At 36.0% G+C, this 16,283-nt stretch overlaps 1 protein-coding gene across 2 annotated transcripts in view; it reads right to left on the bottom strand.

Moving 5' to 3' along the window:
• The window catches only part of LOC124168209 (ralA-binding protein 1), a 35,056-nt gene that overhangs the window by 10,227 nt on the left and 8,546 nt on the right, over positions 1 to 16,283 (bottom strand). The window contains exons 5-13 of one of the 2 annotated variants that reach the window (XM_046546340.1): positions 15,010 to 15,105; positions 9,920 to 10,036; positions 6,125 to 6,269; positions 5,434 to 5,611; positions 3,983 to 4,113; positions 3,127 to 3,307; positions 2,436 to 2,838; positions 1,360 to 1,451; positions 405 to 718 (exon numbers count right to left, since the gene is read on the bottom strand). In XM_046546340.1, coding sequence (XP_046402296.1) covers positions 405 to 718; positions 1,360 to 1,451; positions 2,436 to 2,838; positions 3,127 to 3,307; positions 3,983 to 4,113; positions 5,434 to 5,611; positions 6,125 to 6,269; positions 9,920 to 10,036; positions 15,010 to 15,105 — 1,657 coding nt within the window. The remainder of the gene's footprint in view (positions 1 to 404; positions 719 to 1,359; positions 1,452 to 2,435; positions 2,839 to 3,126; positions 3,308 to 3,982; positions 4,114 to 5,433; positions 5,612 to 6,124; positions 6,270 to 9,919; positions 10,037 to 15,009; positions 15,106 to 16,283) is intronic. The other variant, XM_046546341.1, reaches the window with a different exon arrangement.

Below are 16,283 nucleotides of genomic sequence, written 5' to 3'. Positions count from 1 at the left end.
AATTTTGAATTTTTCAAAATTGCATCCAATTATTTTTGGGTCCCCCCCTTGTATTGCATGTCATTTTCACCTAAAAATTTTTGAATCTCCCGTAGTGTCATCACCAGGCACTTCTTATAGCTTTTTACAAAAATTTTCACTGTTAACATTTTGTTTTTGACTATTCCAGTAAATTTTTCAAAAAATGATGGTAATAAAGACTGGATATCATATATATAGTTTTTTTTATCTTCAGGGATCAAAGATAGTAAATCTGTAGGGCCTGCAGATAGTATATTCTGTCCAAACCAATATAAAGTCATATTCCTGCAAGGAATCTATGCATAATGTGTGAACGCACTTCTGACAGGATATTGAGTCTCAGTACTGTATGTTATAAGATGGAGGAAAGAAAAAAACCACACCTCATCAGCTGAGGAGGAGGATGAGTGGGAGGTCCAGATGGCTGCGACTTGACCCCCCTCCTGGAACGCTGCACATTCACTTTGGCAGACAGCCGCCGTGCCAGCAACCTTTCAGTTTTAATGCGGCCAAGCAATTCCTCGCGCAACTTCAACAGCTCCTCATGCTCTAGCTTTAAGTACAAGATTTCTTCACTCTGAGCAGCAGCTTTCTCCAGCTCCTCCTTTGTAAATTTGCTAAGTGGATCCACATAAGCATGCTTCTGATCCAGAGCACTAATTCTAGTGACCGAATCACTGTACTTATGCACCTGAGCCTAAAATAAAGTGACAAGAAAAAGTTTTTAAAAAGGGAGGATTTAGAGCCAAAACAATGTCATTCACTCAGGTCCAAAACTGAATTTCACTAACAGAATTTGGTGGATGGAAGGGAAAGATAATTAAAAATTGAAAAAGAATGTTTCCCACTCAGCCTTTCTCTTCTGAGAGCAGACAATACTTCATGGAATTCCATTATCATAGAAAAGTAATAAAACCTTTAATAAATTGTAGACTTTGGACTACATATAAAGATACCCATATTTTTTCATTACCTACATTCTTGAGCTATACACGATGAATGAATTCCATTCAATAAATTGTCCTTTCATAAATTTGTACATCATAAATTTTTATTTTATAAATTTCTATTTTATTAATTAGACTGAGTAAAAATTTTCAGAGTATAATAAATTATCTTTTAATTAAGTCAGAAACATTTAAAATACATTAAAGAGTGAAACTCAAATCTCGATATGATATCCATGAAAAAATCAATCGTTACGAATATATACAACATTTTCTGATGTAAAAACTGATAAAGTTTCAAAAATAAAACTTAAACTTATCATACAATGTCACATTGTTGTTCAAAATTCCATAATTAATTTATAGGTAAATAAATAGTTATCGCACATACCTTAACAGAGAGACTAACTTTTTCTTCTTTGCTCTTGGAGGAGTCATTTGGTATAACATCTTTCTCCTTCGTAACTGTTTCCTTAATTTTGTCTGCAAATAAGCATGTAACAATAAGTTCACTGTTGCATAATACTGAAGAGAAATCAGCATGTATGTATGTACCTGACAAATTATGAGTGGTAGAAAGATTGAAAGAGACTATCTAATGCAGAATTGCTTGAATTGATTTTTTTATAAGAATAATAATTCTGCGGCCAGATTTCCAGTAGGACCGCATGGAACACACCTTGCATGGGTTATTCCTCTCATTCAAAGGAGTGATTTCTCCCCAAGACTTAAAAGCATGAGGCAATTATTCTATGAAAATGAAATACATTGTAACAAGGAAATAATACAGCTCGTACCAAACGTTTGCCAGAAAAATGTTTCACATTTTGTTCAGCAACAATAAGAAATTTTTTATTAGCTCTACACTATCAAGACTAATTCAATGAGTTTCTAGGCTATACATTGCTTTACAGACATGCAGAATGTGTTTCACCTTTCTGAATTGACTGATAGTACGACAAAAAATAGCTTTTCATTACAACCATTTTAGGAATTACCATACCATTCCTTTCAGCACTGCTCATTTTCATTTTGCTGCATTGTGGTACTGTAGCATGATATACTTCTTTGAGAAAGATAGTAGTGCAACATTTTGATACTGCCATTTGGTGAGTAATTTGTTATACAATTTGGAAATAAATAAGTATCAGAGATGAGCTCTACTCCTCTAAATTTTAATAAATATCTAAATTCTATTACAGAGTAGGAATATTGAAAAGGATATCAAGAAAAAAGCACAATACATAGAAATGAAGAGACAAGTACATCAATGACTTTTGATAGCCAAAGTCTACAAGGATAGTAAGAAAATTAATTCTGTGAGAGGTCTCATATTTTTTTGTCCTTAAATAAGTTAGTTGCATTACTTTTCATATGAAAAAATATGATTTCTCCAATTTGCTTTATTGAACATTCCCCAGGTTAAGTATTTATAGAATAGCATAGATATGAATAGTATTTCTTTACCTATATTTTTCCTTGGCTCCTCTACTACTGGCCTTCCATCAACCTCATCATCTTCACCCCTTGTCTGAATTCTGCTGCCATCTGATTCATCCTTAGACTTTGTTGATGGGGCAGTTGTATCTGATACCATTTCCTTATCTTGCTCAGGCTTTGACTGGATATTTGATTTAACCACAGTCCCAACTCCATCTGCACTCTCTTCCATTCTGCCCTCCACCTCTTCCTGCTCTTCATCTATTGAGGGCTTGGTCTTCTGAAGTTTCAAGTTTATCCTGAAGTCTTCATTTTCATCACCACGAGAACTTTTCAATGGAGCCTCCGCTGACTTTTCTGGGCCACTATCTTCTTCTTCTTGGCTTTTTTGCATACTACCATGAGCTCGCTGCAACAGCCTAAGTTTCCTCTGTTTGGATGAAAGGAAAACATATGAGAATAAACACCATGCTTCAACTGTGAAATATTGACAGCGTCAGGCTACATGTACTGGAAGGAATCGATAATTGAAACACTGGAGAACTTTCCCGTTAATTTATTCATCACACAAATACTGTATTTACCGTAAATACAGTATTACCGTATACCACCAAACAAATCTTAGGATTGTTGACTTGTGATTATGTTGACACAAATAAAATTTATAACTATTTGAAACAAAGAAAAACCTAATGCTCCACTAAAATAACGGACTCACCTTGAGGTTGGTCACAAATCGCTGAACTTCCCACAACTGCTCCTCACGTTTCTTTGACACAAGTCCAGCATTCATTTCTTTGTGTATCTGCCCAAGGAGCGACTCCTGCTTGGCTAACTCTTCCTCTATCCCTTCCACAGAATCAGGACAAGGCGATCCAGCACTGAGGGGAGGTTTGTACCTGCAAAAGACATCTCCAGTCAACGTCGAGATTGAATAGCACTTTTCCCACATTACCAGAGATGAAAACATCATCAGCTATCAGCGGTGATTTACTGGTCAAAAGAAACGAAGAGACCCAATTCCAAATATAGTGGAAGTATGTATGTATTTAGAAACCCCAGTCCAGAATCCTCCAATACTAGGTGGCCCATGCAATGGAACTGGCCTGAACAAGTGAGAATGCCTGTGGCATAAGCCATGCCGCATTATATAAAAAAATATGGCATTGGAAAAGGTGGAGGAAGGTACATGGTCTCCCCTTCAAGGGCATACCCAGGATCAAAACTAGGGGGGAGGGGGCGCAAGCCATGGTCTAGGGGGAGGGGGGGCTAACCAAGTTGTGACATTAGTTTATGAGATTATTTCCTTGAAAGAATAGTTTTATATTAGTTAGTTACATATCTTATACTAATACATATCATTTTTCGTGGGTTTAAAGAAAATTTGTTGAATGCTTTCTTTTCAATTCAGTACTGCTTTTGCAAACAGACTTCCAATTTTTGCTTCTAGGGGGGAGGGGGGCCTGCTCCCCCCTGCCCTTTGCTGGGTACCCCATGCTCCCCTTGTAAGTATAAGTGAAATAACACATTCTGTCTGCATCTAGGTTAACTCAAAGCATTTTAACTCCACTCACTTTGACAAGTTGACTTCTCCGAAAAGGGCACGGCGATGATGAAAAAGAGCTGCCAAGGCACGTTGGCCAACCATCAGCATAGGGCCGACAATTAAGGACACATTTTGGAAACCCATACGGTTGTGCTTCTCCTGAAAATTCAAAGATTAAACTTCATGACAAGCCATAATTGATGAAAATTAAAATGATAAATCAGACAAGTGGCATAAAAAACCTGCCAAGTGAATTTTACCATCAGAGCATTAACATTAAAAGATAAAATGCAAGCACATATCTATTGATAAGCATAAATAAAATATTGTTGCAACTTTTTTACAAATGAGTATCTTTAACGACAATTGGGAAAATCACGGCAGAGTATTGAGTAATGGCCTTTCCCCCAATATGAGATTTAATGCTTAGATCTATTAAATAAAGTCTAGGGATAATTACATGAGATGTGCTACCACATAGAAATTTCAGTCATATAGAGTTGAAGACAAAAATTGACTTGATAACTTCTTTAATCTCGATTTGAGTCAATACAGGAACTCGTTGGTTAAATAACTGCACGTAATAACATGATGAGATGTTTTAACAGTAGTTAATATGTATTGCCCATAAAGCTATTAATGTAATTATTCAATAGCAGAAGTTCTCCAAATCTTCTGATCACTAATTAAGTGCAAAACCTATTAATCAAATTTTTATCTTTCCCAAAGCCATTACTCAGTTTCCCAAAATGCAATGAGAAGAGAACATTGGATAGACACAGACTAGAAAATATCGCCTAAACTACTGGTGCCAAAATTTCACAGGAGAAATATCAATTCCCTGGATCATGCTCAAATCCCAATAATCAGGAATAACGATTTTTCTCCTATGGACAACTTTAGTCACTTTCATACCATGAGTTCTCAAGCAGATGACTTCAAAAGCTACTCCACTGACTACATAGTGGGCCAGTGGCATAGCAAGGTGGGGGTCTGGACCCCCCCCAAAAATAATTGAATACAATTACTTTGCTTCATAAAAGAAAACAAAATATTGCAGTATCATGAGTTATAAGATTTTGTAAAATGAAGTTTTTTTTATTATGAAAAGTGATAAAATTAATTAAAAACCCTCTACTCGGTACACTGTTTTTTTTTATTTTCACCCCTGGTTTTGGACCCCCGAACAAAATTCCTAGCCACACGAATGGAGGTTCAATTTATTTCTTAGAAATATATTCGATCCATGGTAGGTAATGCATTATGCAATAACCAATGTAACATAAACTTATAGTACACAATATATAAACCAAATAAAAATCAAGGAAACTGGATAGTTCAGAGGTCTGGGTAGTGGCCTGAAAAGCCAAAGGTCAGTGTATCGATTCCTGGTCCAGGGGAATTTTTTGCAATCCTATGAAAGTGAAACCCTTACATAGTTTAAGGATAGTTGAAGAACTCATAAGTGTGTCAATTCACCTGATCAACTATGTGCTCCATATGGGTGAGAATCCAGGCCAGAATAGTCCTGTTAGGCAATGGCAGTTGCTGTACAAGATTCTTCAATTCAACCAGACTTTGACTACTTGCCGACGAACCACCAACAGCTGCAGCAGCCTCTTCCACAGCCTTTGAGACAATCGGTTCAGGCAACTCTCTAATGGGAAGATAATCATATGCTAAATAATTTCTCTAAAGTTATGTTTTGAAAAGAAAATTAAAGCTTACTGATGAGAAAATTCGAAATGATAAAAAAAACCAAATTTAAACCTCTTTTACACTCTGAATAAAATATGGAGGCATATTTAAACACACTACTCACAATCCACCACTCCAGTAACTGTATCACTTGCACAAGTTCAATGGACAGCCTCATTTTGCATTTTTTCACAGCAAATTTTAATACCCAGGAAAACAGTCACACTGTACCAATATTACAATATTATTGAAGCACTGGCTTCCCAGAAGTATACGTCTTTGGCTGCATAATACATGCCTCACAGGTAACTACTGTGTAATGTGGATCAGTGTGGGTGCTTAGAGCAATGGTAAAAAATGGCATTGATGAGGAAAGAACCTCCATATCATCCTTTATAAAAATCCAGATCTTCCATCAGGTAAAGCTGCAGATCTTGTCTTCAACATATACCACAAGAGTATAGTCACTAACCTGAAAAACTGTTTGAGCAGACTAGTAACAACAGATATTTCATGGCCAGACAGGGACACTTCCTCTCTCTGATTGTACAATTTCCGCAACTGCTGCACCTTAGACCTCATCCCCAGGCTACGATGAATACCTTCCACTTTGAGACCTATGATGATATGAGAAAAGCAAATTAGTAGAGAGGTGCGAATAGTAACCCTGAATACTCGAATATATCGAATACTAGAAAGTATTCGATAATCGAGATCTCAAATAATTATGCTAAAGGTACAATTTCGAATACCTCGAATACTTTGAATTCCGCGCCATACACTGTCGCACGCACGTCGTTGGTAGTTGACTCGGAAAAATGTAGAGAACTCTAGGTCATTTTTGTGCATGCAGGGCCATTTTAGGCAAGTTGACAAACTACATCAAATTCACGGATTTGACTGGTGAAAAGAGTTCGACACCGGGAACCAAAACTGATCGGGTGAAAAAATCCAAAAATCCCACCGAATCCCTCCGAAAATCTTGGGTTCCCTGCTGCATAGGCAACCTAGTCAAACATTCCCACATTCATCGTTTTTTTCGTCCATCCCCTTGAAAAACAATAGATCGAGGTTCCACTGTATACCTCTTTATTTATACATTCATCAAGTGAAATAGAAGAAGAAACATACGTTTATTATGCTTTTCACAATTCTAGTATTCAAAGTACAGTGAAACCTCGATATAACGACACCCCACGGTGCACTAATAAACACTCGCTATAGCGAATTGTCGCTTTACCGGAGGTGGAGCAAATAATAGCCAATATACCTGTTGCAAACAGATATACAGGAACAGGAGTGGTGCGGCGACAGATAAACATCTATCCGATAAACGTAAGCATAAATTCAGACGAAAGGCGATGTTTTTTTGCATCACTAAATTTCCTTACTCAAATAACGACTAACTATTCAAACAATTTATAAGCGCCGCACTGAATAAAAATCATGGAAAGCATTGTTTCGCCAATCATTATATTTATCGAACGACAGTTTACCACATAAATTTGAGACTGAGCACTCCATTAACTTCATTTCTAACAGATCGCTAGCAATTACAGAGGTTAAGGAGTCTTCATGAAAGTCTTCCGGCGGTGAAACCCTCGCTATGGCGAGAGCCAACACCGAAAGGGTCTCGTAAAAACGAATTTTTTAACACTCTTATTATAGGGTCAATTGACGGTGCATCGGCTATCTCTCGTAATAGCGGGGGTGTCGCTATAGCCCGTACTCGCTTTAACGAGGTTCCACTGTATTCGAATATTCGAGCAATGATTTAATATTCGAATTCAATATTCGAGTTCGAGAAATCTGCTATTCGACCCATCTCTACAAATGAGCATTATCTACAACCAACAAAAAACATACAGCAATCACCATCATGACGAAAAAATTTGCATTTCAAAAAGAAGACAAAAAAGGTTGAAATGCAGGACGTGGCAAAATGTGGGACAAGTTGTTGATCAACTAAAATTTTGTTGCTATTTCAACATCTTATGGAGATAAGCTTCAGTACCTAACGGTATGAGCTAATACTTGCAATAATCTGACTAAATGAAAGATAATTACCTAAAATAATAATTTATTTTCTTATCAGAAAAATGTTGGCTCAGGCATATTTCTCAGCAGATGTAAGTATTTCAAAAATGCAGTCCTATTTAAAGAGTATTTATATTATCTCTAACAGTCTAATTATTGAAATTAAATTTCACTAGCAATAGACCATTCACACTTCATCGACAATTCATCTTTAAATATGTAAGATACGAATAAACTTGATTGTTTCTGGCTTTACTTTGTGAAAATCCATTCTTAATAATAAAACGTTATTGTACTTTTCCACACATGGAAATCAAAACCATCAAAAACATTGCAGTTAAAAACAGATACGAAGAAAGTGTCATAGATAAATTGTTAAGGAAGAAATACTACCTCCGGGCACAGAAAATGATATACCATTCATCCATTCATAATGAGCATAAGAAACGCTGGTGCAAACTGAGTTATTATGGAAATATTTCACAGGCAACCGCAAACCTTTTTCCCAGAGAAGACTTTAAAATAGCATATTATAACACATCTAATTTAAGGGCGTTATTATGCAATACAAAAGATAAAATTGACTTAAATGATAGAAGTGGCATTTACAGACTCAAGTGCAGTGACTGTGAGACCTATTACATAGGCCAGACTGGACGTTCATTCCGAGTAAGAGCAGAGGAACACGGAAGGCATTTGAGAAACGGGGAGTTAGAAAAATCGCATTTTGCGAAACATCTATGGGAGAGTGACCACAGGAGCAATTTTGTTCCGGAAATTCTCCACCTTGAGGGAAAGGGAAGAAGGATGGACTGCTTGGAGGAGTTGGAGATAAGGAAGCATATAAAAAATGGAATTTTAGCAAATGAAAATATTTTTGTAAACTATTCCCCGCTCTTGGAGATTCCCCTGAAGCTGAGTGACGCTCCAACCCCGACGCAACCCTCCCCTACCAACGTAATAGCAACCAGATAAACAAGAACAAAATAACTGTTATTATAACGGATTCTGTACCTGATGATGTCGCCTCTGCGACGAAACCGGTCGTATTAATTAAACCATGTGGAAAAGTACAATAACGTTTTATTATTAATGTAAGATACGTCCAAGAAAAGTATGTATGTACAGCCTGGGGCTTTACACCTAGGAATTACAGCAAGGGGGGTTTCAGGTGCAACTAATACTGGAGGGACTGGGGGTGTGGTACACCCACCAGAGTAAGTGGGAGGTGCGGGGGCCCTCTGCCAGAAAAAATTTAAGATAAATGTTTTAAAATGATGAGTTTTATGGCCTTCTGAGGGATATTTTATTAATCCTCACACTATTCTATAAGCAATATTAATCCAGTTAAGTAAAATAGATTTAACTTAAAAATTTCTCTAAGCGCTGGGGAGGTTTTATCCCCCATACCCCCCTCCCCTCACTGCGCCACAGTGTACAGCAGCCCTAACAATAAAGGAAGTATTTTTCCAAGGAAATGGTGCGTAACCATTGGGAAATTCATACGTAATACATACATGGAACTGATACGAAACTTGGAATATTTACACCTGCTATTAGGACATTTCTTAAAATATCTTTGAGCACAAGTCTTAGTTTCAATGCAGTAAACATGAAAATGATATGTTTTGTTGCCATAATATTATTTCATATTTTTTACACTTTCTTCTTCTACCCACAATTTCTAAATGAGGATCTTCATTTCCATATCACCTCCTGAACAATGATTCTGAAAAATGTCAAATCTGATTCTCTTTGAGAATTGGTTGAAAATTCAAGTTTCATACGATATTATTATTGAAGGAAACCTTAAAAACTTAACTCCCAACTTGATAATTAGGTATTTTACAATTAAATGCAAAATGAGAGACCAAAACGATGCCCTTTTAGACATTCCATTTCAATCTTTTAGACATTCCCTTTGGGTCATTTTTCGGAGCAGTATTTTGAAATTATTCCAGGTTAGTGTATACCCTGGAAATATACCACATTTCCCACAAATTGTGGCTTATGTGCTGGCATTAGGTTCATTACTAAAGATGACTTCTATGAAGACCTAGTTTTATCATTTTAGATGAACTGCTAAGTCCAATTACCATGAACCATTATGAAATTGAGCAAGAGAATCAAGGAACGTGAATAGCATAGTGATCTGAGGAGAAGTTAAGAAAGCCAAAGTTCCATGGAAGTTATTTATTTTGGAAAGAAACTTCTACCTGAGCTAACTTACCATGCTCTTCAAGATAATCAATGCAATCTCTCACTACAACAGGCAGCTGAACTCCATCATGACATCCACCTCTTTCAATGGCAATGGAAAGATTCACACCAAAAACGGGAGCCAATTCTACAGAGAAGAACAAAGGGATCGAACACACAATTAAAATTTTGGTGATAATGCTCATAAGAACGTCAATGCATACATATTTTACTAAGACATCTATTTTTTTCAAACTGATTGTTTTGTTTTCCATCACATTGCTCTTCGAACTAAGATGCAAAAACAGTCAATCTGATAAGTAATTATTCATAAAATATAATACTCACTGAAGTAAACAGACAACAATAAGGGGCAATGAAATAAAAGTTTGAATGGATTTCAACAATAAAAAAAGTATATGATATCATTTCGGAGACATAAATGTATAGCATTACTTCATCTTTTCTTTGTATTCAGGCAAGCATTCATAAAATACATTAATGATTATGGACTCAAATTTTCATTATCGATACAAAATTCACCATGATTAAATCCAAAATATAATTGAATAAATAATATGACAGGCATAAATTAAATAATTAACAAAAACATTTTATCATTTCCTTTCCAAAACTAACAGGAGGTGTTTTTTCATAACAAGAGTGTTAATTAACACTTGGTGCCCATAGCTACCCAAAAAACAAACACAACTAAAGCCACCGAAAGTTAACAACTAAATTAGAAGTTCATGGTGAAACAAAAACTAAGAACTGTTCTACAAACTTTTCTTTAATTATTTGCTGTCAACTAGTTTCAACGTCTATACCCTCATTATCAAGACAAACAGTTGAAGACGAACATTAACAAGACAAACTGTTTGTCTTGATAATGACGTTATAGACGTCAAAACTAGTTGACAGCAAATAATAAAATAAGTATGTGGAACAGTACTTAGTTTTTGTTTCATCATGAACATTTCATTGCTCCAACAAGTAACACCCAAATCAGTTGATTTAAAATTAGAAGTAATTGTTCCTCCTATGGTGAAGCCATTCCGATGGCATCACTCACTCAGAGATACAACCCAAAGGCTGGTTTGGATTGGTGAGGGTAGACCTCACCTCAAATTAAGCCACAAGCAAGAGAATTTTGCATATTCAGGGTAGGGGGGGCAGCTCCTTTCCCTGGGTCACCTTGCACTTCAAGGATTTTTGTGTTGGGGTGTCCAAGGCTTCCCCAGGGATTTGAACCCAGGAATACTTTATCAGTAGCCAAGCACTCTACCCACTAGGCTACCACTAATTTGTGCAAGATTGCAATACACAAAGTACAGCCAGCTATCAATCTCACGAATACTCAACATATGAAAGATTTAAATTATTACGGAGGCTTCCGCGGTTAGTTGATTGGTGATGGTTTTCCGGGTTTTTTCATACATCGGGCAAACATCTAGATCCCTCAAATGCAGAATAAATGAACATCTTAAGGCAACCGAAAAGAAAAATTTTCGTCTTTCTGCGGTTGCAGAGCATGCATGGTCGGAACCTGGGCACGTCATATTTTTCAAAGAATCGAAAATCATCGCCAGGGAAAGTAAATATTTCCCTAGGCTGATAAGGGAGGCGATTGAAATAGCGAGTCACCCAAAGAACTTCAATAGGGAAGACGGCTATCCTTTATCCTCATCTTTCAAACGGCTTTTCCAACAATGTAATTAAAAATCAACATTCGCCTGACTAGTTATAAATAAATAAGGATCACAGATCTGCAAATCATTTGGACCCGAAGACGGGAGCTGGAACGCGCCTGAAACTGTCGTCCGCAAAACATGAATCAACGCGGTGTAAACCCGGAAAACCATCACCATATGAAAGATTTATTTATGCCATATCAAACTAGGATATAAATTTTCTCTACACGTGAATAGAAAATTCAAGGTAGTTGATAGATTACCTGATTGAAAAACACTTGTTTCGCTATCATCCAATTTCAATTCATTCATCTCTTGAGAGCTATCAGCATACATTTACAATTATCTGCCTTGCCAATTAAAGAAGCAATGAAGCAGACAATACAATTCACATAATGCACACACATCACTGAAAACACAAAACCCCACTTGACGTGAAACATGAAACAGATTTTTTTACCAACTTTGGCATTCTACAAGACATGGAATGAATGGCTTAAAAAACGCTGAAATTTCAAACCAACATGACAGACATATGAAAGCATCAAATACTCTCCAAGCAGGAAATGAGGAGATAGTACAAGGGAGCATCTTCTGCCAAAGTTGATAGCAAAAAAAAATTCTCCTGATAAGAAATAAAGCCAAAATAAAAAGTTTTTTTCCGACTGAAACTTGAAAATGAGGAGCAAAAGAAGTCTTGGCAGTTTGCCTCCAACCCTCATGCTGTAAATGTAAATACAAATACATACATTGCCATTGCGACTAAGTGAATAATCGACAAATATCATAGAGGTCATAAACAAGTACCAATTACCTAACTCTCAATCTAGCAATTTTAAATAGCTCAAAGCAACTTACATTGTACTTTGAATGCCATTAATGAACTTCACCGTTAGCATATTAGCCAACCTGAAAACAGCTATTTGAACTACTAGCTCATCAATTGCATAATGCAGCCAATTGGGAAAGCCTTCTGAAAAAAACTGTGCACATTTTGGCAGCATACAGGTGAAAAATAACCAATCGTCAATGTATGGCCACAGAATTTTAGGTAAGTTCTCATTAAATTTTCCCTTATTAAAATTAAATATGTAAATCATTAACAGTTAATTTCATTCATAAAAATAATATTTATAGTCCAAATGACATAATTAAGAAAATGGGGAATTCTTATCGCAAAATCATATGAAATTAAAATTGTTTAAGCAGTTAAATAAATAATAATTACTTAGCCTTTTTTTTTATTTCTATCAAGTTGTAGCCTTTAAATTCATTAATTACTTGAATTATTAGGAGGATGATTTAGGATCAATTGAAAGAAGAAGAGGTAAACATCTTATAAGATGCAAAGTATTATTCTATAAGATAACAGTTTAAATAATTCTTGCTCGGATTTCTGTGGTTCACATCAGTGGTGTAAATAAAGAAATGAAAATGATTAATCTATCACATATCCTCGATGGGTAGGAAGAGAATTGCTTAGATTCCCGCTGAACCCTCTTTTAATCGGAAGCATGATGATTAAAGGAGTGGAAATCATACAGGTGATTGTTTCAATTATAATGGATATCTTTAATTTTCATAAAGTCAACACCAATACGCTTTCACATATGTATTCACTTAGGGTATTCTCAGTGTCTCCGATCATCCTCAAGATTTCCACCTGTTGACAGATACACTTCCTCCTTGGATTTGCATGTGAACAGCTAGAGAATTCACCCAACTAATAGGGTAGTTTCCTTCATCAAAGAAAACGAAAGGCATTGATTGCGATTCGTTACCCACCATTAGTGTATTCATAATACACAAATTATTTGGTTTTTGAAATACGGGTTTAGACGAATGGCAAGGGTCAAATTTTATCCTCATTTGAAAAAGGCCAGATTGGCGCCCATGCGATTCCACTCCACGTGACGTCACAGGGACCTAGTTTCTACACGAGAGAATAGGAGTTATACATCGTCTGAGGTTACCAATGCATGCATGAGGCACAGAGCTCAGGGAAACATGTCTTAATAATCACCTATTAAAACTGGCTAAGGTCGGAAAGTTTTCTTCGTTTGATAAGGTATTAATAAACCTTTTTTAAGCCAAGCGCTACCAGCCAGCAAGGTACTCCGCTACCCGCTAGCATCCTGCGTCCTATCAGCGCTCAGAGCCTCGATTAAGGTCACCTCACAAGGCGGGAGGGGGAACCAGAAATGCGTCGCACGGACTTATTCCCATCATTCCTACTTACGCGTCGCGTTTTCGCGTGCTTGAAATTTTTCCCTTTTCATTTAATCGCGAAAAATAGATATTGTCATTTAAAAATCTAAAAGCGTGAAATACGTACTCCAGGAGTAATAATCTTTCGATTTAGGCAATAAAAAAATAATAGGAAACCACCCTATTATGCATACACAAATCCACTAGAATGGTGCATAAAATTATTTATAAGAACATAAAAATTTCTTAGACTATACATGGAAAAATAAAGGTCAAAATAATAACAAACTTTTTCTACTTCCCTATGTTCAATGTATGTTACTTTTAATACCCAATGATTCTATTCATTTAACAATATTCATAACCTACATTAATAGAGCACCATTTAAAATGGAATTCAGGGGTATTCAAATCACTTAAGTTAACCTTATAATGGGCTTGAGATTGTACTTCAAATAACTTTCTAAATATGTAACACACTAACAAAAAGATAGCTATAACAATGAATTTTTGTCTTTAAGTAAATGCTCTATACAGGATTTGATCAAATTATTTTCCATTAAGTAGAACACTAGGGTTTCCCCAACCCTTGAACACCTAGAAAAAATATTGGCAAGGATTATTTCCAGGAATACATATTACCTTCCATAAAGCTTGAATGGGTACATAAACATTTTGAAAAAACCCAAGACACTAATTTCCTGTGAAATTTTCATGATAGGTTTATCAATACCACCAACGATTTTAGTAAATATTTTTATAAATGCATAATCAAACACTATAAATGTTTTTCAAGCTTTATTTCCTGACAATTAGGACTACCACTGTTTAATGGAGCAACTGCAAAATGAAGATAAACCACTGGTTGGCGTACAGATACTAAAAGGTAATGCCCTCAATCTTTTATACTACATATCTTTACCTAATTATGGACTAATTTTAGAATTACACAAAATTAGATAATTTTATTCTACATCCCGATGGGTAAGGGCATCTTGAAAGGAGGGCATCTCAATAAAAACAAGTGCTCAATTGACAAAAAGCAAAAACATTTCTAGCCATGATGGGACATAACAATGCCACTGAATAATGAACAAATTTACAAAGATGGGACCACAAAAAAAATTTATATGCACCTATTGCATATTAAGCCATAAACAAATGCACAAAAACCCAAAATACAAACTCCAAGCGTAACCATATCAAGAATCAAGTAGTATACCAGTGTATGATCCTAAACAACTCAGAACTTCCAATTTCTTCCATGGTGTAGTTGATTGGTTTGTCCCCTTTCTACATGATGAATACCAGTGACTTCCTGGGAACGTAAGATCATCATCTGAAGCATTAAATTATTCCTTCCAAAAGGAAGTTTTCAAGAGTTTCAAAGAGTCATCACCTAGTAACAAATGAAATTAATGTGAAAGAATTCTTTCACTGCCTAAAAATTTCCTCACAACTCAAATTTCCCTATAATACAAGAAGTTTACCCACATTTACATCTTTAAGCTTTGAGTAGAATCAAAATACAAATAACCAAAGGTATACCATAAGTGCTAACATTCTAGCATACTGCAGAGATGATGGCTATACCTGAAGAGGCTTACAAATACAAGAAGAGTAGAAAAAAATCAGACACCATGGGGTGGATAGCAAATACTATATATGTAGTTAATACACTTTATAATGTTAACATGAATATTTTTGTCCAATGCAATAATACTGGTAACAATATTTTTTATTACTAATTATGAAATAATAATGTAGGTAGTAGAGTCTCGGATGAAGTAACCTTTTCACGAGTGTGTGCATTGCAAAATTTATACGAAAATACATACATCAGAATATTAAAATAGTATCCTTCAACACTACTGCCGGATACCTCATGAAAAAAGCATAAGTCAGTGACACATAAAGGCTAGTTCTCAAAACATCAGCAATTTATTCAAGTATTCTACCAATTAAGGTAGGTTTGCATGGAGCTTCACGAAGCATTCAAGCATTCTCCCCTACCCCCATGGACTTCCCGCTTCAATTCAAAATTGAAAACTTAATTTCCCAACAAGGGCGTACCTAGGATCAAAACTAGGGGGGAGGGGTGGTTGAGAGGCAAGCCATGGTTGTTCAAGTTGTAGGTAAGATTTAACCATGGAAAAGGGGAATGAAATCAACATTTGATGGAAACTGTAACAGCTCTTTATTAGTTTTTAATATCATTTGCTTAAAAAAATATTATTTTCCTTAAAGACATTTGCAATTTTTGCTTGTAGGGGGGGAGGGGCCGCTGCCCCCTCCTGCCCCTCCATGGGTACGCCCGATAGGATACAATTGCTGTTTCATTTGGTTTCATTGGTGACATGAGCTGAATTCATCTGGGAGAAGAACAGACAGAAGACAGAAAAAAAAATCAATTGATGGCGGAAATCGGTGGTTCAGAGATTGCTTAGATTGATGTTGAGTAAATAGTACTCCAATCGTACATTTTCTGACCAGTCT

This window comes from Ischnura elegans, chromosome 11 (genome assembly GCF_921293095.1).
Source record: "Ischnura elegans chromosome 11, ioIscEleg1.1, whole genome shotgun sequence".
In the NCBI taxonomy this organism is placed as follows: Eukaryota; Metazoa; Arthropoda; class Insecta; order Odonata; family Coenagrionidae; genus Ischnura; species Ischnura elegans.
The sequence above is the reverse complement of the archived record's forward strand: the minus strand, read 5'-3'. Positions and strand labels throughout refer to the sequence as shown.